The sequence below is a fragment of the Onychomys torridus genome, chromosome 4 (genome assembly GCF_903995425.1).
Source record: "Onychomys torridus chromosome 4, mOncTor1.1, whole genome shotgun sequence".
Taxonomy (NCBI): domain Eukaryota; kingdom Metazoa; phylum Chordata; class Mammalia; order Rodentia; family Cricetidae; genus Onychomys; species Onychomys torridus.
In genome coordinates this window covers 48,941,270-48,963,867 of record NC_050446.1, presented here as the reverse complement: position 1 = coordinate 48,963,867, position 22,598 = coordinate 48,941,270, and the positions used below count along the sequence as shown (strand labels likewise).

At 46.7% G+C, this 22,598-nt stretch overlaps 1 protein-coding gene across 4 annotated transcripts in view; it reads right to left on the bottom strand.

Annotated features, from left to right (window-relative positions):
- Positions 1 to 15,423, bottom strand: part of Rapgef4 (Rap guanine nucleotide exchange factor 4) — a 269,226-nt gene extending 253,803 nt beyond the window's left edge. The window contains exon 1 of one of the 4 annotated variants that reach the window (XR_004944679.1): positions 15,020 to 15,423. Coding sequence is in view for 2 of the 4 variants with exons in the window: in XM_036183312.1 (XP_036039205.1) it covers positions 15,020 to 15,084 (65 nt within the window). In the remaining 2 variants the exon portion in view is untranslated. The remainder of the gene's footprint in view (positions 1 to 15,019) is intronic. The other 3 variants (XR_004944680.1, XM_036183312.1, XM_036183313.1) reach the window with 3 other exon arrangements.
- Between the last annotated feature and the right edge of the window lie 7,175 nt (positions 15,424 to 22,598).

Here is a 22,598-nt window from a genome sequence, read left to right as displayed (position 1 = left end):
GAAGTAGGCCCTCAGCTTATGTAGAGTTTGACTAAAAGAGAACTATTATTGTCTAGAAGTTTTGTGGTTCATCGGGGCTGTCCCTTTTCTTGGTCCTATGAGCACAGAGAAACAGGCTTTTCTTAGGGTAAGTTTTATAAGGGTGTTTTGTTTTGTTTTTAGTATTTCTGAATCACTGTGTATTCCCACACTCATCCTGATATATATACCAAAACAAGACAAAAAAACAAAAACAAAAACTCAGAGGACTCACCATTGCATCCTTCTCCAGCAAGAAAGGACCCCACACCCATTCACTATTTTCTCTCCACCTTTCCAAATTGCTTTTCTGTTTGTTTTAGACATAATACCAGAGCTCACAAGTGAACTTCAGGGAAGGAATATGGAGAATTGCAACCACTCCCTCTTAGTCACAGCCAGAAAGCCATGGTTGCTTTATGGTAGCAATTTTTCTCAGGTAAACCGGATAGGTACAGTTTCACAATCTCCATATGTACCAAAAGCAGGTATTCGGGAACTGGAAACTCTCCAGAGGCCACACCTTCTCTCAAGCAGCCATGTTTCCAGCAACGTGGCAACCAATGAGCCATGCAACGTGCTAACCAATGAGCCACATGTGGCTTATTTGTTCGTGACATGCCCATTCTGGTTTTATTGATAACATCACTTCTGCGTTTCATGACAGCCTTCATGCCTCGGCTGTGGTAGCTCGGTGTTCAGTATTTGTCTTGGGGATGTTGACGCCCTGTTCTCTTCCCCATCTGTTACGTAGAAATGACACTCTAAGATCTCATAATCGCAAACCATGTCATCCTCACTCCAGTCCCCTGTGCCTCCTCTCTCCGGTTTCCAACTCCCTGAATTGGGCTGCCCCTTTCCTGTGTTCTAACTGAATGGCCTCCGTGCAGCCGAGGGCATCCATCAGCTGGGCATTTGCACTGTACCCGGGGTGTAAATCCTGTGGTGTTGCTTGTAGCACGGCCAGTGTCCTCACACTCCCAGCCTCGACCTGACACAGTTTTCGCTCAGCCAGACTGCAAAGCAGGCTCGGGAGGGACCGTAAGACAGAGACGCCTCAAAGGAGACCCAGTCAGCGGACTTCTCAGACCCCTGCCTTTTCTTGCATGTTTTGCCAACATGACAGTGTAGCTGGATATTTTAAAACATCTTCCCTTGCCTTCCAAAGCCCCTCCTACACTCCTTTCTTCTTTCTCCTGCTCATGAATTCCTCTCACCCAGCTTCTTCTGTTAGTATTGCCTCTTCCTCCAGAATGTTCTTTTCTAATACCAAGACTTCTTTGGTATTCAGTGGTTTATGGTTTTTTATTTTGTTTACACATTAACGATCTCTACATTTCTATCTGTAGATGAAGCACCGAGTGAGTAACGTCCTGAGTGGATGTGTATTGTTGACGTGAGCAAGATCATGTGGAGGACTCCAACGCTTTGGCCTCGAAGTGACAAAGCCTTCCCTTGGGTGAGGCTCAGAGAGGGTGGCAAAGCTCTCCCCAGGAGTCTGGGTCTGAGTGTTTATGGACAACTGGCCAGTGTGCCCAGAGGCCAATGACCACAGCTCCCTCCATGATGTGTGTAGCCTGAGGCAGCTCACCTACAGAGACTAGCGACTCCCTCCCCCATGCTGTGGCAGACTCCACCTGGTCCCAGTTTACTCTGGGTGTCCGTGTGTCTGTCCTTTCTTCAGTCCCTCGCTGCCCCTAGTCAGGGTTCCAGAACCCAAGCCTCGAAGAACACAGCACTACACAGTCCAGCTTCCCACTCATGGGTGGAACCTACCCATGTGTCCCAACAATTCTCCCATCCTCCAGAGGCAAGCCACCTTCTTCTTTCACCTGACTGCTGCAATGGCTTCCTACTAGGTCTCTCTTCCCTCCAGGGGCCTGCTCTCTACAACTTTCTCAGCATTCTAGTCATAGTGATACTTTAAATGTAAGTCGGGGGCCGAAGAAATGAGCTGGGGGTTAAGAGTGCTTACTGATCTATCAGAGGACTAGAATTCAGATCCTAGACAGACCCACATTAGGCAGCTCACACATGCTTATAATTCCCATGAGTGCCCCGCAACACACACACACACACACACACACACACACACACACACACACACCTTTTTAATAATAATAATAATAATGCAAGTCGTGCCGTCCTTATACTCACACCCAGAGCAAAAGCTGAGGCCCTTGTAAGAGCCGCTCAGTTCCTTCATAACTCACTGCCCTGTTTCTCCATGTGACTTCTTCTCTTTCCCTCATTACTTAGCCCCAGCGTCGTAGCGTGAATAGGAATGACCCCCAGAGTACGAGGCCAGCCTGGGCTACAGAGTGAGTTCCAGGACAGCCACGGCTACAGAGAGAAACCCTGTCTCAGAGAGAGAGAGAGAGAAAAAAAAACCTATAAAAATTATATTTATAAAAATTTTAGTAACCTAAGAAATGATCATTCTGTAAGTGTTCTAGAATGTTCACTTTAAAGGTCATAAAATCATTGAGTCTGGGCTAACAACAAACAAACAAAACTCACACCAAAACACTGCAGAGAATACAGAAAAATCTATGATCAGAGTTCCCAGGTGGAGAAGGTTTCAACAATTATTTTATTTGACTCCAACTAAAAGATAGTTTTGCCAGGTGATGGTGGCACATGCCTTTAAGCACTCGGGAGGCAAAGACAGGAGGATCTCTGTGAGTCTGAGGCCAGCCTGGTCAACAGAGCGAGTTCCAGGACAGTCAAGGCTACACAGAGAAGCCCTGTCTCAAAAAACTGAAGTAGAAAAATGTTTCAGTTATAGCCTGTAACTTGTCAAAGCTAGTGTCGTTTTCCATCTGGGAAGGAGAAAGGTGTTATTACATGTTACTTGGTAATAATCTCAGAAAGAAGGTAGAGTAGAGAGGGGTGCTGTACAGTTCTGTATCCCCCAGACCACCAACCCAAGGTGGGAGAAGGTCCCAGGTAGGCATCTCCGTGGTACTGCTGTCCCAGCTATGTATCTTAGATCTGGGTCCCAGGTAAGCATCTCCATGGTACCTGCTGTCCCAGTTATGTATCTTAAATCTGGGTCCCAGGTAAGCATCTCCATGGTACTGCTGTCCCAGCTATGTGTCTTAAATCTAAAATCAAGGACTTCCAATGTTTTCCTCTTCTATAACTCCCTTTTCACTAACTTAATATTTTTAGATCTTTCTCATTCCTTCAAGATTATTGCCTTGAGGTAAACTCACGTCAGTGAAGTCTCCCCTGTAGAATGTTCCCACTAAGAAGAACACAGCACATGAAACCAGTCATACACGCTGCTCATCCCAAGAAAGAAAGAAAGAAACTGAAACCAGTTTCCCTACTCCACTCACAGGATCATACATTCTCCTGTGGCCGATTAAAAACCAACAGGGGGCCGGGCGGTGGTGGTGCATGCCTGTAACCCCAGCACTTGGGAGGCAGAGGCAGGTGGATCTCTGTGAGTTCAAGGCCAGCCTGGTCTACAGAGCGAGCTCCAGGACAGGCTCCAAAGCTACAGAGAAACCCTGTCTCAAAAAACAAGAAAAACAAAACAAAAACAAAAAAAAACAAAAAACAAAAACAAAAAACCAACAGGGAGCAAACAAATAACATAAAATCAAGTTCAACTATAATGACAAAAACAAAGAAAACCTCACTCTTAGGTAATTGTTTCATATTCTAAAAGTAATTTCTTGCTTTTTTTAAACTGCCATTGCTCAGTCTCTCTTCTCAATGATACCTATAGGCATTCCCTAAGAATGATGAATAATATGTTCGTCTATTTAACTTACTTTGATTTCATTAAGCAAAAACAACGCCGGAGTTAACTAGCCCCCACTTCCACTTTCTGCACATACCCCTAAGGCACGCTTGGTTTTCTTGCCCATTTCTCCTGCGGCTAGAACTCCTGATAAGAGAGACAAACCATATATTAATCCTCTAAACCCAGAGGGGTTTTAAAAATTAAATTTACTTTGATATCCAGAACCTGTTGAATGCTGAATTCTAAAATGAGCCTCCGAAGTTAAGATAAATATCCAACCACACGCTGAAAAGGTAGAGAGCGCAGTGGTAGAGATAGCATCAGATTCAATTGAGAGGAAGAAAAGGGGGATTCACAAGCTTATAGTGATACACAGCCACCGCAGCAGCGGGTGGGAGAGCACAGGGACTCAGGCTCTGTTCACCCTAAGCCAGTGGGGTTCCCAGCCTGGCTGTGCAGAGGGAGCTGCCTCAGGCATGCAGCTGCCTTCCACAACTGGCACCCTGTTGTATCAAGAGAGGACTCCCTCATCTGTGCCTTAATAATCTGGATAATTACACAGGATTCCTGATGTAAGTTTTTAAAGTGTTTTAGGTAAATAAAATATAAAGCCTGGCCAGGAGTCAGATAATTCCAGCCCCACAACTTAGGTCTTTAAATACCATCAAGGGAAGTTGAAGACGGGCAGTTGTCCTAACATCTTCATAACAGACTCGTTATTCTCAAGTGGGCTTCCAGTTTTGACATAAGAAAATGAAGCACACTGCTAAATTGTGCTGAGGAAACCATGACATGACCCCCACACACACACACACACACACACACACACACACACACACACACACACATTCAAGCTAGAAAACAAATCTTTCAAACAGGCAACTGGCAGGATTTCCAGGCCATTTCCTTCTGGGACTTCAGCCTTAGAAGCCTCAGGAGCCCCACACAGGCACTAAATGCAATCCTGATAAAAGTAAGGCAGGTGAATAGAAAAACCCCAAACCATCCTTAGAACAGGGGTAATGGCACCCCCCGCCCCGCCTCTCCTGAGCTGAAGGACCTCAGCCATGCTCTAAAGGCAGTTTCCTTTTTCCAGAAATAAATAATTATTATATTGAAAAACTAAGCTGGGTGGAAGGGTGCCCTCTTATAATCCAAGCATTCCAGAAGCTGAGATGGGGGGGGGGGGTTTAAGGGCAGACTCCTATAATCCCGGAATTTGGGAGGCTGAGATGGAGTGGGCAAATTCAAGTCCAGGGTGGGCTACACTAGAGATCCTGTTGGAAGTCATAAAGGGAGAAGCAGAAGAGAGAAAGAGGGAGAGAGGGAAAGAGGGGGAATGGGAAGGGTGAAAACTAAAGTGAATTGTATTTTCTTTGTACCTTTAAAAACTGGAGGGTGTGTGTTTCATGTGTTAGTGTTTTGCCTGCATGTATGCATGTGTACCTTGTGCATACTTGTTATGTGTGTTGGTCAAAAGAGAGTATCCAATTCCCCTGAAATGGGAGCTATGGGTGGTTGTGAGCCACGATGCTGGGAACTAAATCCAGGCCCTCTCTCTTAGCTATTGTTCTATTGCTGTGAAGAGACACCATGACCAGGGCAACTCATATAAAAGAAAGGATTTAACTGGGGCCTTGCTTACAGTTTCAGAGGGTTCGTCCACAATCATCATGGCAGGTGGGAAGCAAACAGGCATGGTGCTAGAGCAGTAGCTGAGGGCTTTACATCCTAATCCTCAGGCATCAAGCAGAGGGGGTGGGGACTGGACCTAGCAAGGGCTTTTGAAACCTCAAGGCTGACCCCCAGTAATACATCTCCCACAACAAGGCCATATTTCTAATCCTTCTCAAAGAGTTCCAATCACTGGAACCTAAGCATTCAAACACATGGGCCTGTGGAGGCCATTCTCCCTGGGACCACCACTCTCTGCAAGATCAACAAGTACTCTTGGCTACTGAACCATCTCTCCAACCCCATTTTGTTTTTCCTGGTTTTCCAAGACAGGGTTTCTCTGTGTAGCCCTGGCTGTCCTGGAACTTGCTTTGTAGACCAGGCTGGCCTCGAACTCACAGAGGTCTGCCTGCCTCTGCCTGCCTCTGCCCCTCTACCCCCCACCCCCCACCCCGCCAAGCTGGATGACCTGAGTTTGATTCCCAGTGCCCACAAGGCAAGAAGAGAACTGATTCCCACAAGTTGTCCTCTGACCTCCACACATGTACCATGGCACACATGTGCTCCCCCACACACACACACACACATACATTCATACTCACTCAATAAATAAAAAGTGTCGTTTTTAAAAGATAACCAAGAATTCCAAAAGCCTTCATTCATCCATTTTATGAAATTACCATCATCTATTACAGCAATACAAGTCTTTAACAAAACATGGGCATTCTTTTCAAAGTCAGCCCTTGTCACAAAACAAAAGGATGGCGCCATGTTTGTTCAGCCTGTATCCTCACCATGGGCATCCATCCGACTCTGCTCTCTAAAATGTTTCATCCATCCATTTGGAACAGCCTGGATTGAAATCAAATTCAAGTAACGCACAGCTCATTCAAAGTTCTGAATGAAACATTACTTCAGTAGGAAGACCTTTCTGGCCATCCTCTTCCAAACAACGATGCCTCTGGGTCTCTTCTTTCGGCTTTACCTCCCATCACGGTTCTTGTCTCTGCTGAACATGGTAGTGTAAATGTTTGCACTTGCTGTCATCTGTGTCTCCCCATTTCTGTATACTTTTACCTTTCGCTCCGTGGCACTTCTCACAGGTAACTTGTCCCTGACTACTGTATTCTGTGCCAGCTGGAAGAGGGTCTGTCTAGCATTTACATAATCAGGTACTCAGCTGTGTCCTGAAGACTGACTGAAGATCTTTTCGTCTGGTATTTCATCAATTCACAAGGTCAAGGGCTTGTCAGTTTTCTCACTAACGGGCAATCAGCAAGAGTGCCTGGCGTATAGAAAGCAAAGTCAAGTCTGAGAAAATCAACCAACGTGTGAGCCGTCAGAGGAAATGACTCCATTTGATCTTTACCTACACCACGTTTGGTTGGGGAAAGGCAGAAAAGGGCACGAGGTGGGGAGAAGGGGGCAAGCAGAGAAGTGAGACCGGAAGTCCTAGCTAGTGAAGTTAGGCAAGAAAAGTAGTAAACAGCAAACATACTCAAAACGAGTCAGTAAAACTACCATTCTTTATAGACAAGTGCTCTATACAAAACAATTATACAGTAACCACTAGGATTCATTAGCTTGGCCAAAACTGATCACTAATCAATCTGAACCTACATACCATGATCCCCAAACTTGTCACCTGTACCCTACTTTCACAACTTACAGATAACCATCCAGCTGTGCTTGAACTGGCCCACAAATCCCAGCACAGCTGTCATTACAGGTATCGGTGGCTTTATCTGAAGATTCCAGGACAGAAGCTCAGGAAACCTAACAGCCTGCTTCACACAGCTGGTGAAGGGGAATGACAGAATTAGAATCCAGATCTGGCTGACCCTCCGAAGACGCTTATCTGTCTAGGAAATGAAGAGGAACCCTGAGGATAAGGCCTGAAAGAAACCAGCAGAACACAATGGTAAAGGGAAGGACCGGTGACCCTTTAAATGTCCAAAAGGACATAGGGAGCTTCAAGAGTCTGAGACTCCAGAATCACGATGTCCTTAGTAAAACAAAAGGAAAACTAAGGGAAATAGGGGCTGGGGAGGTGGGGTGGGTAAAAGCTTCAGACCCAGAGAGCTTGTTAGATTGCAGGTGCTTTTGACAGCAAAGGAAAGAGAGGGTAACAAAGAGTAGTTTCTAGGAGCAGGGTCTCATTTTCTTCACAGACAGAAAACCTTAAGACACACAGTAGCTGAGTGAAGTCAGAATGGGGCCGCGGTCTTGACTTTTGAGTTACAAGATGCCTGCCAGAGGCCCGGGCCTTCTAGACAGCAAGGGTATCAGCATCTCTGTTTTCCATCAGGAAACCAAAGGCCTTCCTAGAGTCTCTCAGTGTTCTTCCCCTATGTCACTGTGGACAGACCTGTGTGACGTGGACACTTGGACTGGTAGAAGAGACTGGAAGAAAATCGGTTCTTTTCCTTTTCTCTCCAGTTTCTATGGCAGTGGAGGGTGAAGGCAGTGTGCCCCCCAAAATGTCAACGGGATATCACAGGGAACTGCCCTGTGCAGACACAAACACACCTGCTCTGTAACATGTGCCTCAGGCAGGAAGTTTAGGTCATCGTCACAGGTGAGCAGGAGACAGGGAAGAAAGGGCATTGTGAAGAGGACAGACAGAAGCCGCTCACGTTTCACTTTTCCACAGGAGACCCACGTGTTTCACAGAGAGGCAGCTGAGTCAACACGACCAGCTGGAGACCTGCTGCCACCCGGGATGTTCTGCCGTTTTCCTTGGGATGTGCAGACGCTTCTCTATCTATCATCCACCCAGTTATTCCATCTCCTTCCTCTCAGTGCTCGGAGAGGTCAGAGCCTCCCTGCACCTTCCTTCTGGGGGGGGGGGGGGAGGCATAGGATGGCTGCTCTCTTCCATGCCTCTCTTGAGGATGTAGCTTTAAATCTGCCAGAAGCAAAACCAGGCGCCCATGGCTTGGGGGAGTAGTCTGGGAGGTTAATCTGGCACTAAGGAAGGGTTATGAAAGCTTATAAACCCAAGAGAATTCAGACAAAAGGCCAATGCTAGTCTCACCATCACTGGAGAAGCCAGAGATCTACCTGGGGGAACCCAAGGAAGACAGGAAGCTGGGCATCACTTTTCTATAGAAAATTCAGCCTCCCGCGCTCCAGGCCAGGGACAGGTGGCAGGGTCAAGGGTGCTCTGGGCCAGCTACCCCTCTCACAGGCTCACTGGTCCTGAGGTGTACCCTCTCCCATGTCTCCTCTCTGAGAGCATCAGATCTGGCCATGCTTCCCTTTCCTAAAGCCCTCTGCAAGTAAAATCAGATCATAACACTGACCCTGATTAGATAGTGGCCTATGCTGCCCTTCTATACATGTATACAGCGTGTGTGCCCATGGTCTTCAGGCCACAGTGAGCTGTCCCGTAAGAAGCTGCAAACAGAGAGATGTCAGACATGGAACTTAAAAATAATATATTACTAACATCACAGAAAGAGATCAATGGACACCATGTACCTTTTGATGGAACTCCATAATTCTTCTGTTGAAGCTCTCAGCAAAATATCAAATCATAATTTTATCAAGCTCCAAACCCAAATGCCAATTTCAGGGAATACAGGTGTGAAGGAATGTGTCTCTAAAAACACCATAGGAAAACAACTAAAATTGAGATGGGAAACATATCCCACAGTTTCAAGAAACAGGGAGAAACGGAGAGAGAAATTTAGGTATTAAAACATATCTGAACTAAACAAATAATTTGCATTCTGATACAAACAAAATGAAAAAAAGTTTTTAGATAAACAAGGAACTTTGAATATTTGAATATATTAAGGTAAATTTGTAATGTATAGTAATGGCATTTTTGGTGGGGGTTGGTTTTTTGAGAGAGAGGGTTTCTCTGTGTAGCCCTGACTGTCCTAGAACTCACTATGTAGGCCAGGCTGGAGATCTATCTGCCTCTGCCTCCCAAGTTCTGAGATTAAAGGCATGTGCCATCACCACCAGGCATTATTTTCTTTATAAAGAACCCTTACCTTCTTGAGATATGTACTGAAATATTTTCAGATTAAATATTGCATATGGGAACTGCTTCAAAATAACCCAGGGGTAAGATGCTGGGGAGAAGCTCAGTGGGTAAAATACTACACACGTGCCTGACAACCTGTGTCCAGAACCCACACAATAAAGCAGGAGTAGGTAGCATGCCTCTGAAATCCCAGCACCCCTACAGCAAGGTGGGAGACAGCAACAGAAGAATGGGACAGGAGACCTGGGACCAGCTAGCACGTAGTGTACTGTTGTGGAGAAAAGGATGGCCTGCTTAAACATAATGGAAGGTAAGAGAGGTCGCCTAAATGTCCTAAACTCAGCACCCACACACTGCAGCATGTGCACACCTGTGCACACACACACACACACACACACACACACACAACTAACTAACTAACTCATTAACTAACTAGATAGTCAGCCCTGGGGACAGAGAAGAATGAATGGGCATAAAAATAAAACAGGGTTAGCAGTGTGTTATTGGTTCATCATTGGAGGTGGGAAAGGGTGGAATAGGAAAATCTTACTATTCTATGTATTCTGAAAATTTTCCACAATAAAAAGAGATTGAATTTTTAAAACAGATGGTTAAAATAGTTATGAAATGCCTCCCCACCCCTACTCCAAAGCCAAGATTCACATCAGCCAGGAACCAGGAGCCTCAGAGGCAGATGCAGACGGTGCTAATCCACCACCTGCACCTTGCCAGAGAGCTGCAGAGGCCACCTGGGGCCAGAGGAGATAGTGTGTGTGGCCACCTCACCCTGGCCCTGTGAGCACCTTCTACAGTGAGGGCACCAGGCAGGTGCAGGAGATAAAGGGATGAACAAAATACAGGGGCTGATGCTGAAGGATGTGGACCGAGAAGCAAGCAGGCAGCTACCACGGAGTCTGACATCTTATTACAGTGGACAGAGTGTGCCTTGGGAGCTCTTGCGGTGCTCATCTAACTAGAAGATAGCACAGCAAAGCTGTCCTCAGGTATCCCTGGAATTACCTTGTGATTAGAATTCAATTCCCAGCTCTGTGGCTCTGGGAAAAGAACACACTCTGCATGCTGGAGATGTGAGTGAGCATCCTGACCTCCCAGCAGCCTAGCTTCTCTTTGGAAATTCGAGAGATGGGCTTCTGCTAAGAGCTGGATTCCCCACTCAGCTGGCCTCTGGCATGACTGCATTAGCCAAAAGATGAGCGTGTCCACTTGTCCAGTGGTACAGATTTATCGCCGAGTTAATGACTTGTCTCTAAGGTCTCAGGACTCTGGTGCCTATGCAACCATCCCTGAAACATGCATGAATTCTCAATGTGCTGACAAATCAAGAATCCTGGAGTATGTGCAAGACCAGCCCTGAGCCCTGGAGAAAGTACCAGAGGAATGCCAACCCTGGGGCCCTGCCTGGTTGACACCAGCCTCCCCCAGAGCCACAGATCTGCTCTATGTGCCTCTTCGATCATCTCTCCATCCCTCCAGAGGGAGGCCGTATCTGACGCTTGATTTCTGAGTCATCTTCTCACACCATGTGTCCTACAAAGTATTTTGGTTTTTAGCAAATGTGTTCCTTGATTTCATTCCGTCTCATTCCATCATACCAAAATAGCCAACATACCTCTGATAGGGGGTCAGCCACACGCAAAGGAAGCATCAAGAGTGTGTGTGTGTGTGTGTGTGTGTGTGTGTGTGTGTGTGTGTCTGTGTGTCTGTGTCTGTCTGTGTGTCTGTGTGTCTGTGTGTGTGTAGAGGAAGCATGAATACAAACTTTTTTTTAAAAAAGAAAGAAAGAAAAAGCATAGTTGCCTTTAAAAGATGACAGCCTGTTTGACATCCTTGAGTTCATCGTCTGCTTCAGCCTGTGAGACAGTGGTCCTCAGGGAGATTAATCAACTGTACCTCCTCAAAGCTTTAGAGAGCTTCAAACAAAAGGAAGGCAAACTCTTTCCAAAGAGAAGATGCCCCTGTTACCTCTAGTAGTTCACATCATTCTCCAGGGTGAGCTGCTCGTCGCGAGCAAAGGATGGCTATGTTTTCCGTGAAGGTCCACACAGTCCATATTTAAGCTCTATGGACCACAAGTCTCCTCGCAGCTACGCAGCTTTGCCACTGCAAAGTGACAGCAGCCACAGACGATACGTAGCCACGTAAGTGTGGCTGTGTTCCAATAAAACTGTTGATGCACACTGAAATTTGAATTCATATAAACTTTATGGATCGTGAAATACTACTCTTTTTATTTATTCTCCAACCAATCTGGAATTCTAGAGCCATTATTGGAGGATTTACAAGCCACGGTTTGCAGATTCCTGCTCTACTATGGTTGAAACAGGCAATAATTCGCCAAACACGTGACTCGGTGATGCCCCTTACCCACCATGCAAATCACCACCTAGAAACAGTCCTTAAAGCCACAGGAAGCCAACTTAAAACCTTTCACTAAAATTCAATAAAGGTCGTCACGTTGTTTTTAAAAAGTGCCATTTCACTATTTTAAATCCCAAATAGTAGGAATTATACAATTTTTATTTTTAGTTAACCATCCCAGCTCAAGGAACAATCTAGGTAAGATCCATAAGCAGTCTGTAAACCTGCTCTACATTCATGAGTGCGTTGAAACTTCTCAATGTCAGTTTGTTGATACGTCCTAATGTCTGACAGCATTCCAACTTTTAGGTGAGCATTTATAGACACCCCCTCAGTATGACCACAGTCCATGACCATAAGCAGCTGACACACAAAACGCTTTGCATTTTATTCTTCAGCCTAACCAACACAGCTACATATTCCTGAGCTGCTGCTTCTCTAAACTCACATGTAAGTTTAGAGAGCATTGTCCCAACTAGGATTGTTTTGTAGACGTGCCAACCGCACACTTCTCTGACTTTGTTTCCCAGGTCGGTTTGCTTCACTTCATGTGTAGAAGTCAGAAGTCAAAGCTAGGTGTCTCTCTTGACTGTCTCTCAACCTTACTTCATTAGACAGGGTATCCTGTTGAATGTGAGGCTCATCATTTGGCTAGGCTGGCGGCCAATGAGCGCCTGCCTCTGCTCTCCCATTGCCGTGTCTGCAGATGTTTGCTGCAATGCCAGGCTTTTTAACACAGGGGCTGGGAATCCACTCAGGTGTCTGTACAGCAGACATTTGACTGACCGAGCCACCTCCATCAACAGCACTCTCCCTCCACCCTCCTCTATTCCAGTCTCTGGGCTCCTCTTTCTTCCAACTGGTCATTGGTGCATGCGCACATTCGAACTACATTTCTCAGCTGAACTTCCTATGCTTCCAGCAGCACAGTCCCAAATTCCTCTTCACTGCATCATTCTGTCTTTTCTTATGCATACTTGGCAATGTCCGTGATAAAAGATTTAGAAAACAGAGCACATCTTCCTGTAGTCTAGACTTGGTCATGAAAGGAACTTGAGGTGAGGAGGAGAGAGGGGTCTCTTTCCACATCTGTGTGCCTTTGCCCAAGTTTCTCGTCTGTCTGTCCTGACCTCCCTATTCTCTGTCTCTGGTAGACTAGCCCTCGGCCTCTTACGTCCAGGCCTGACTGCACTTCCAAAGCACTTCACACATTCTCTTTAAGACATTTATCACTGGACTGCAGTTACACGGTCATCTAGCTACCCCACCACAAAGCCATCAGCACCCCCAAGCCAGAAAGCAACTCTCATTTGTTGCACCCCCTCAGGGCCTAGCACAGGGCCTGGAACAAAGCATTAACACTGTACCGCTCAGATGCATTAAAGGCAATGCCCCAAGGAAAGAGGCATTACAGGGAGCTTCCCAGACAACTTTCATCCACACTTTCAGCCTTCATTCTCTCTTTTAAAAAATTAACAGACTGCATTGAAAAATGAAATTTGGAAATATGCCTCCCCTGCCTGTTTGCAATGAACCAGCAGCTCCTAAATGGTTCTGCTTAGGAATGCTGGGATCAAGGCCACAGAACAGACAACCAGGTCTTCACACCAGGAAATAAAGCACATACATGGCATCTCCTAGTTCCCCATGCACTTGGCCCTGCGCTTCTTCCTCCCTCCCATTTGTCCACCGTTGCTGGGAAGTGAACTTGAGACACTCGTAGCCTGGAAGTCCATTCCAAATACAACCAGGTAGGCAGATGCGCAGGCAAAGACATCACATCCCTCCCACTCACACTGCCCTATGACTCGGCCGTCAGTCCTCTCGGAGTAAAGGATTTCCACTGAACTACTGACTGTTCAAAAACTGTGCACTCTGCATTTCTGCAAAGAGAAGTATGTTGCTTACTACCCAGAATTATCACTCACAAGGATGCACTGCTATTTATAGTCGAAGTGCAAGCTCTTGATTACCTCTTGTTTTATAATTCACTTTTCCTAAAGTATTAAATTTAGATGACTGATCACATTAGCACACTCTCAGCTTAAATATGACTTTAATTCCTCCACAGAATTTTGGATGACTTAACCATCTCTTCAATTGTTTACTGTATGTAATTTCTCTAATATTAGTATATGCCACTTTAGTCAGAAGTGGGGTAATGCCTGCCAAAAATATTCTTGCTAACTGTGTGGTAACTAAAAGTCAAGATCGCTTGTCATATTACGTTATTCAAATGAGCTACATTTAGCTCTCCTCAATTAGTTAATATCTTTTCATCAAAGGCCCATAATAGTAGAGCATGCACAGCAGGCCAAATTTAAGATCTTCAAGTTTGATCCGGTTACAAATCTGTTCATTGAAAAAATTTTCAATATGGCAGAGCACAGAATCTTTCCCACAAATGCAAATACAGATATCATGCAGATAGCTGCAAGATGTGAACCACTGGCCTTTGGCACCAAACTCTGAGATCCAGAGGCAGTTCACTCTGCAAGACATTTTGCTTGTTTCCTCCAAAGTTCAGATGCATCACCTTTTTCCTTAGGGTAATAAACTATAATTGCTAACATACTGTGTGATGTTTACTGTTAAATTTGCAATCTGGACAAACAGAAAATTACACTGTCAGCGCCTGGAAAACAACTGCAATCCGTTGTCACCCACAGCACCTTCCTCAGAGGCTGGCCAGAGTCAACCCTCTCTGAGGTTTACATGTCTCTTTAGAGTGAGGGTCTTTCCTGCAGAGATTAAGACGAAAGCCACCTCCCGGTGACCTTCTTTACACAGACCTTGAGTGAGCGCCCAAGGAAAGAGAGCTGCGAATTTCACCAGGGCACTTGACAGCTCCACTGCGTCCCTCACTCTTGGTTTTCAGAAACAAAAAGAGGTGACTCTGTACCTGCATGAGCCCCCCACCCCTCCTAGAAACTTAAATGACATTCACCCTGAGGGCCTGGACAGTCTGAAGCTAGTATGGATGCACTCCCCCAGGTCTTAATGCCAAGGGAAACCACCCACCCACCCACGAGTGGATCCTGGAGTCTGCGGGGCGGAAGGGGACCGGGGCAGCCCGGTGCCTTGTTCCCCCCGCGGCGCCGCATTCTGTCCCCCGCACGTGGAAGGCTCTCCCGCAGGTGGCACCCCACGAGTGGCTCCCCGCGACCCAAACCCCCGCACCCCGGCACGCATACCTTTTATCCAGGCAGGCGATCCACTCGGCCGAGGACGGAGAGTGTGCAGCGTGCGCAGCGACCATGTTGGGCAGCGGCGCGCGGTGGCCCCGGGCCGCGGCCACCTCCCGCGCGCCTCCCGGCGGGCTCCCGCGGCCTGCGGGGCGGGGACCGAGGGGCGGGCCAGGCGCGAGGCCCGCGCTGCACTGCGGCGCCCGCCCGCGGGGGAGCCCCGCCACCCCGCCCGCCCGCCCGCCAGGAGCCGCGACCCCGGGGCACCTGCGGCAGGTGCCCGGCTCTGCCGGGCCGCGTCCACCCTCACCTCCTCCGGGCCTCTGCAGCCGGTGGCCACCCGGTGCTCGTGGGGAGGGGATGTCAGACTCTATATATTTTTCGTACGGCAAATGCCACTAAAATGGCTGCTGCCTCTCCGTTTCCTTAGAAACCTATTAGTCCTCTTCAGTGTCTGTCAAAACTTGCGGGCTGCTCCTGGCTCACCTTTGCAATCCCCTCTCCCCCCCCAAATAGGGATGAGAGAGGGCAGGGCAGGGCTGTGAAGGCTTGCCAGGGGGTGGGGGTGGGGGACACCATGGTCTCTTGATGTGGATCCCAGAGGGTAAATGATTCTGAAGGTTGGGGGCGTTGGGAGCTGGGAAGGACAGAGAGAGGCGGTGTGGTCACTGAGGCGGAAGGACCCAGGAGACCAGAGGATAAGAGGGGGTGCAAACTGAAGTCGCTGGCCTTGAAACTTGGACTTTCTTGGGCTCCATGACCCAAGCACGACAAAAAGACACAATTGAGAATGGGGTATCCCTGAGTCCCAAGCAGAACTGGGGTTCCACATCTGGAAGCCAAGGAGCCAAAGGTCCTGGGCACTCCAGGAACTTGGGTGGTAGCCTCTTCTCTCCCACAGCTGTCCTCTTCCCTGACCCAGTGCTGAGGGTGGCCACAGCTGCCTGTCTCCCGTAGGTGTTCACACCAAATGTTGTGCCTGGAAGTTGTTCAGTTATACTCTGCCAAAAACCAACAAATTCACAAGGACGGTTGTTCAGGAATCTGGGGACAAGTTAAATCTGTTGGACTCCTACCAAGCGCTGTTTTGATATTTGTGACTTACATTTAGGAACAGGCAAGGGTGGAGAGGGACATTGTTGTGCCCTCTTTGCTCATTGCTACTACTCCCCCCACCCCACCCCACCCCTTCAGGGCAGATTCAGGGAACCTGGGGAGAAGGAGGCAGCTCATGCCTTCTGGGATGCTTTAGTCTCATAAAACAACCTTGACCTTCAATCTTTCCAGGGAAATTTCCATTTCCCCGTGTCCAGTAGACAGGATCTGGTTTCAGACCTGGCAGCAGCTGCCTTCAGCAGCACCTCCCTGCTCAGGCTAGTCCCTCAGCTGAGTTCCACTCGGTTCATTTCTATTATTTACCATAATATCACTTAACATATTATACCACATTAAGATTTCCAAAGGTGCCCTCTTATATGGATTGGAGGAGACGTGCCTTCTAGATAGTTTTGTTTAAAAAGGTATCAGAGCTGTTGGAGCATTTCAAGGTTACTGAATGCTTGCTCAAAATGCCTGAGGAATATTGGGAAGTAAGGAGCCAGAGGAGAAAAGGACAATACATCACCTGTCATCGCACAGAGCTCAGGGTGGCCATGGGAAGCCATAAAGCTAAGAATATTTGCTGTTTGTTAGGTCCACTAGGTTTTGGACAGTGGCGGTATTTTTTATGTATTCTTATCTGAGAGGCAGAGACAGAGATGACACTCCATAAGGACACTAAAGATCTTTGAAAACGGAATGAGAGAGTGGAAATTCTATTTTGAGGGAGAAAATTGACTGGCTTAAAGGAAGACACTTGTGAGGGTAAGGTCCCCAGGAAATCTCCCACACATATGAAGCATGTTAAGATCTGTCTGATAAAATGCAGGGGCTTTGATTGTTGGGGGGGGGGGGAATTGCCTTACCTCCAAGGACAGGCAGAATTACTTAAATATTATCTAGAAGGAGCACCAACAGCTATTAGCTCATTCAGAGCATGTGCACGACTCCATCATCCTGGAGGTAGGTGTCAGTGAGTCACCATGACAGTGAGGGCCACAAAGGACCCATAACCCAGACGCTAAAGCCACCTCAATTCCCTTGAACTGGAGCTGGGTATGTCTAACTTCAAAGTGATGTTTCTGGTGTTTCTGTCAATGGAATGAGAATATAAGGTCTGTCCAAAGTGACTTCCTAAGTGATAAGAACTAAATGGTTATAGACTGTTACTCAAATATAAGAATGGAGAAACATCTGAGGAACTAAATGTATATAGAAATAACCCCCCTGAGGCACAGTCTTGTTGATATACAGATTATTCTCATGTGTTATCAAGAACTACAAAAGTGAAGGAGAGTGTACTACCTGATTGCTGTTAATGTGAAGAGGGAAAAGGCCAGGCAAAGGATAAAGGAGTATTCTTCTACCTTTCTGTTTTGCTAATTCTTCTTTCTTTGGCTTATTTACTTTATTTTGTACATGTGAGTGTTTTGACTGCATTATATAAGGGTACCACGTGCACACGTGGTCTCCATGAAGGTCAGAAAAGGGTGTCAGATCCCCTGGAACTGGGGTTATGAATGGTTGTGAGCTCCCATGTAGGTGCTGGAAACCAAACCCAGGTCCTCTGCAAGACCAGCAAGCACTCTTTACCATCTTCCAGGCCCTCTTTTTAAAGGACATAAAAAAAAAAAAAAAAAAAAAAAACAGACTAAAAAAGACTATACACAAAGTGTTTTCATTTTGGAAAATATCTAGAGAAGGTAAATTTATAAAGATAGAATGTAGATTGGGAATTGCTTGGAGCTGGGGCAGCAGGGTGGGGAGGGGGGCTATTATGAACTCAATAAATGACTCAAAATTGCTTGTAGTAAAGAACACACATGTCATAAATTCACATAATCCCTGAATGATGTGTTTACAATGAGTGAATGTTATGGCATACAAATGACATCACGATAAAACTCTTTAAAAGAAACAGTAAACTTATCTACTGTGGCGTCGGGGGTGGAGAACATGCATTAATTAGGAAAAAATTTAAAGAAGGTTATAGGAGAAAAAGTAAAGATTAGCCACAGTTCTATCACCTACAGATGACCTCGTTAATATTTTAGTGAACTTCATTTAAACTTTTCTATTTTAAAAAGACACAGGCAGGGGCTGGAGCGATCACTCAGTGGTTAAGGGCACTGGCTGCTTTTCCAGAGGACCTGGGTTGAATTCCCAGCACCCACATGGCAGCTCACAACCACTTGTAACTCCTGTTCCAAGGAATCTGATGCCCTCTTTTGGCCTCCACAAGCACTGCACACAAGATCCCCATACACATAAAAATAAATGTTAAAAAACAAAAAAAAAAAAAACAAAAAAAAAAACAGGTATATCTACTGTAATGATACGGAGCGTGGGAGGCTTTGGCAGGTAGACCAAGGTGCCCCGCGGCAAACAAGCCATGCAGACCAGGGCGGCTGGCGCTGCACAATGGGAGTGACTCATATCCAGGCACATGTCCACGTGGAAATGAGTTTATTTTGATAGAAAGATAGAAAGAAAGGGGAGAGGAGAGGGGATGAGGCGGGGATGGGAAAAAGCACAGAAGAGACGAGATGAAGGGAGGGGTTTTTCCTTAAAAAAGGAGGCTTTGACGTCAAGACGTCAAGACGCAGGGCGGGTCCCCAAGGGGTGGGTCAGAGTACTAACACTCACAAACACAGGCAGAACTGGCTGTCTGTATTCAACCATTCATGTTTTAGATGTGTATAAATATATTCAAGCGGGCTTGAAAAAATTAATAGATCATAAACTTTTCTACTAGTAATGGAATATGTTTTACATGTTCAAAATATCTTCATTGGGAATTTTTATTGGTTTCTGAATACTCAAATTATACAGCTTTAATTTATTTTAGTATTCTCTAGACCTGTTTTGATGGTTAGCAAAAAGTTATTTTCTGCGTAATCCTCTCCTTGTGGATCTGTGAATTCTCTCTATGACAGCTGACATGGTCAGGGGAGGTCTCTATGACACTCCCACTAGGTGCAAAGTGTTGTTATATAATGTATATCTGCTAATGCTGATCGGCCCTTAAAGAAGCCACTTACTGTTCAAGCTGTACTTTGTTTATCTGAGCAGAAGCTGAGTTAACAGTCTGGAGGTAGGCCCCTCAGTTCAAATTGCAGTTCCTTCTTCCACTAAGAATTTGGCCTTAAATAAATTATTTAAGATTCTATTTTCAGTGGGGTGAGGGATTGGGGGTGCATGCCTTTAATCCCAGCACTCAGGAGGCAGAGGCAGGCGGATACCTGTGAGTTCGAGGCCAGCCTGGTCTACAGAGTGAGTTCTAGGACAGCCAGGGCTACACAGAGAAACTCAGTCTCAGAGAGAGAGAGAGAGAGAGAGAGAGAGAGGGAGACTGTTTTATTGGTACATGGAGATATCCGTGGCACTAGATTCATCAGTAAGTGGAGATATTCATGGCACTATATGTGAGAATCAGGCTTGTAGGACTTGTAACAAAGCACCAAGCACAAAGTATGCATTCAAGTAGCTCTTCGGTATTATTCTCTGCACAATACAGATAGATAGTATGTACCCTCTGTGTTTCCTGGAAACGTAGTTATAAATTATTGAGGCCCCTTATATTGATGGCCTTCTATTTACATTCTGTAACTTCAGATTTTCCACTGTGAAGGACTCAGGAGATGGTTCTCCCTAAGACACAATAACACTTCCTACTCAAGCTATTCTGAGCTTCCCATCACAATCATCGCCATTCACTCCCGGCACGGCTCTGCCATTCTTCAAATGAGCGCTCCACATACATAACCCCGAATAATTATTGCCCTATAGAAATCAAAGGCACAGCAGCAAAAATCAAGTAGAACCCTGCATCTTCCCATCGCTGGAAAGTCCACGGTAGACTGGGTATTCACTGACATCATGTCGGCTTCCATGAGGATAGAAGCTGAGAAGCCTGTGATATACTTTCTAGAAGATGGAGACCCAAAACAGCGGGTGAGGTGATCCAAACTGAGTTCAAAGATCTGGGCTCCAGTGATGCTGATAATATAAACCTAGGGCAGAGGACAGAGAAACGTGGACTATGACACCTGTGATCAACAGTAGGACAGGAAAGGAGAATGCAAATCCTCCCTTCCTCCACTTCTTGCTCTATGAAGTTTCTTCAGACTGGATGATGGTGGACTCTGGAGGAACACCTGCTTTGCTGCGTCTGTTACCAATCAGCTGCTGGGGTCCTCCTGTTCAACCTAGAGAGAAGTGGTGGATAGGCAAGGAGAAGCTCTTAGATGCTGGTCTCTGGCAGCTTCTGTATCCTTTGGCACTCGGCAGTAGAGGGCTGGCAGCAGGGAGTGGCAGCAGGTGGTACTTTCCAACATCACAGCTTCCCTGTAGGCCTCAAGAGCTGGGATCCTTAGCCCTGGGGTGAAAAAGAGTTTTTATCTTTGGTGTAGGCCAAGGAAGTCCTTAACCATGTCACACAGCTCCCGAGCTGTTATGGTTTGAATCCAAAATTTCTCTGGTGGGTTCACGTCTCTAGCCAGTGGCACCATTGGGAGAATCTGAAAACTTGGGGAGGTGGGACCTGGCTGCAGGAGGTGGGCGTGGTTGCTTAGGGCCATGTTGTTATGCTTGCGGACTCACACCTGCCCCCTAATTCCTGGCCCACTGTAACATGAACAGAGATGCTCTGCTGTGCTGTCCCCACAACTCTGAAACCACAGCCAAACTCCATCTTCCTTCCCTTGGCATTTGGGCAGTGTCTTAGTGTTCTACTGCTGTGAAGAGACACCATGACCAAGGCAACTCTGACAAAAGAAAACATTTAATTAGTGCTGGCTTACAGTTTCAGAGACTTAATCCATTATCTTTATGGCAGGGAACACGGAGGCACACAGGCAGACAGGGTAGCTGAGAGTTTTACATTGGGATCCACAGGCAGCAGGAAAAGGGAGCCAGAGGGCTTGGCTTGAGCTTCTGAAACCTTAAAGCCCAACCCCACTGCCACATTTCCTCTAACAAGGCCACACCCACTCCAACGAGGCCACACCTCCCAATCCTTTCAAATCGTGCCACTCTCTGATGACAAAGCATTCAAATACATGAGCCTAGGAGGGCCATTCTTATTCAGACCGCCACAGGCACCTTGATAGGTACAGAACTAATACACAGGTCTAGGTGTGGGGACTCCCTGGCCCTTGGCAGCGGCTGCTATTCCATCTCCTGGCACTGGGGAGTCTAAGACTTTACGGCAGATGCTGCTTCTTCCCCTGCTCCTACAGTGTCCTGGTCACAGCTCCATGACACCGCGGTGTCTCCAATCCAATCTTGGTTCCTGCTGCCACTGTTGTAACCATCTCTCTCCTTGGTTCTGCCACCATCACTGCCAAGTTGTCAGGGGCACCAGCAAGGTCACCACACTTCCTGTGGCTCCACCTCTTCCGTGGCTCTCCGAGCCTTGGCGACTCTCCAGCTCCCCACTTCTGTGACTCCATCTGTCAGCTGCTCCATGTCCCTTCTGCCACCTCTCCTTTCTTTGTTTCCAGCTCAGCCCACTCGACCAACGTCAGATATCAAAAGCAGGCAAGAAAGGGCCTCTTGAGAGAAGCCTTGTTATTGGGCCTCAGGTTGACATACCAGAGAGGCTGCGCAGAAGTGTGGCCTCCTGGCCAGTTTACAAAGCTGTCTTCTCATGCAGCCAGACACAGGGCATGGCGTCATCACAGAAGATCTTCATGCAAATGAAGGACCCTGGTTTATACCAATCATGGCTTTGCTTCTTTGGCACCAGTCACAACTATTCCTCTATTAGGCTCCCCTTCTGCCTGGCTGGAGATGGATGCAGAGAAAGTCAAGTAAAAGCTGTCTGGATCACAACATGTGCTTGGAGCTGTACCTTTGGATGCAGAGAAAGTCAAGTAAAAGCTGTCTGGATCACATGTGCTTGGAGCTGCACCTTTGGATGCAGAGAAAGCAACAGCATTTGTCATGTAGTTTCTTCATGGTGTCCAAGGAGCGTTCAACATGGCCAGTGATGGCCTAAAGGTAGACCAGCTGGCTATTTGACCAACGGTCCTCACAAGACTGCCAAGATATTGTGCGAGAGTCTAACAAACGTCACTTAGGCAGTTACATTACCCTATCCCTTATGGCTTTCCTTATTTGCTAACAGGAAAATCAGCCTCAGAAGGTATGCCTACAATAAACTACTTGCTAAAGGTGGTTTTAACAAGTCTTCACAGAACTTTGATGATGCATAACACCTGCCTGGCACCCAGGTAGCGGTGAGTCCCCCTAATCTGCTTTAAACCCAGTGATTCAAATGCTAATCCCATGGAGAAAAACCCTCCGAGACAAACCCAAAAACTGGGCACCTCTTGATGTAGTCAAGTTGACACATGAAACCAAGCTGTAGACTCTTCAAGCAAGCTCTCACTCAATTACCACCAGCCTCCTCAGCACTTCTCTCTTCCTCTGTACTTGGTGTTTTTATTGAGACCCCGCATCTCTGCATCTCCCCACAGGGTTTCAT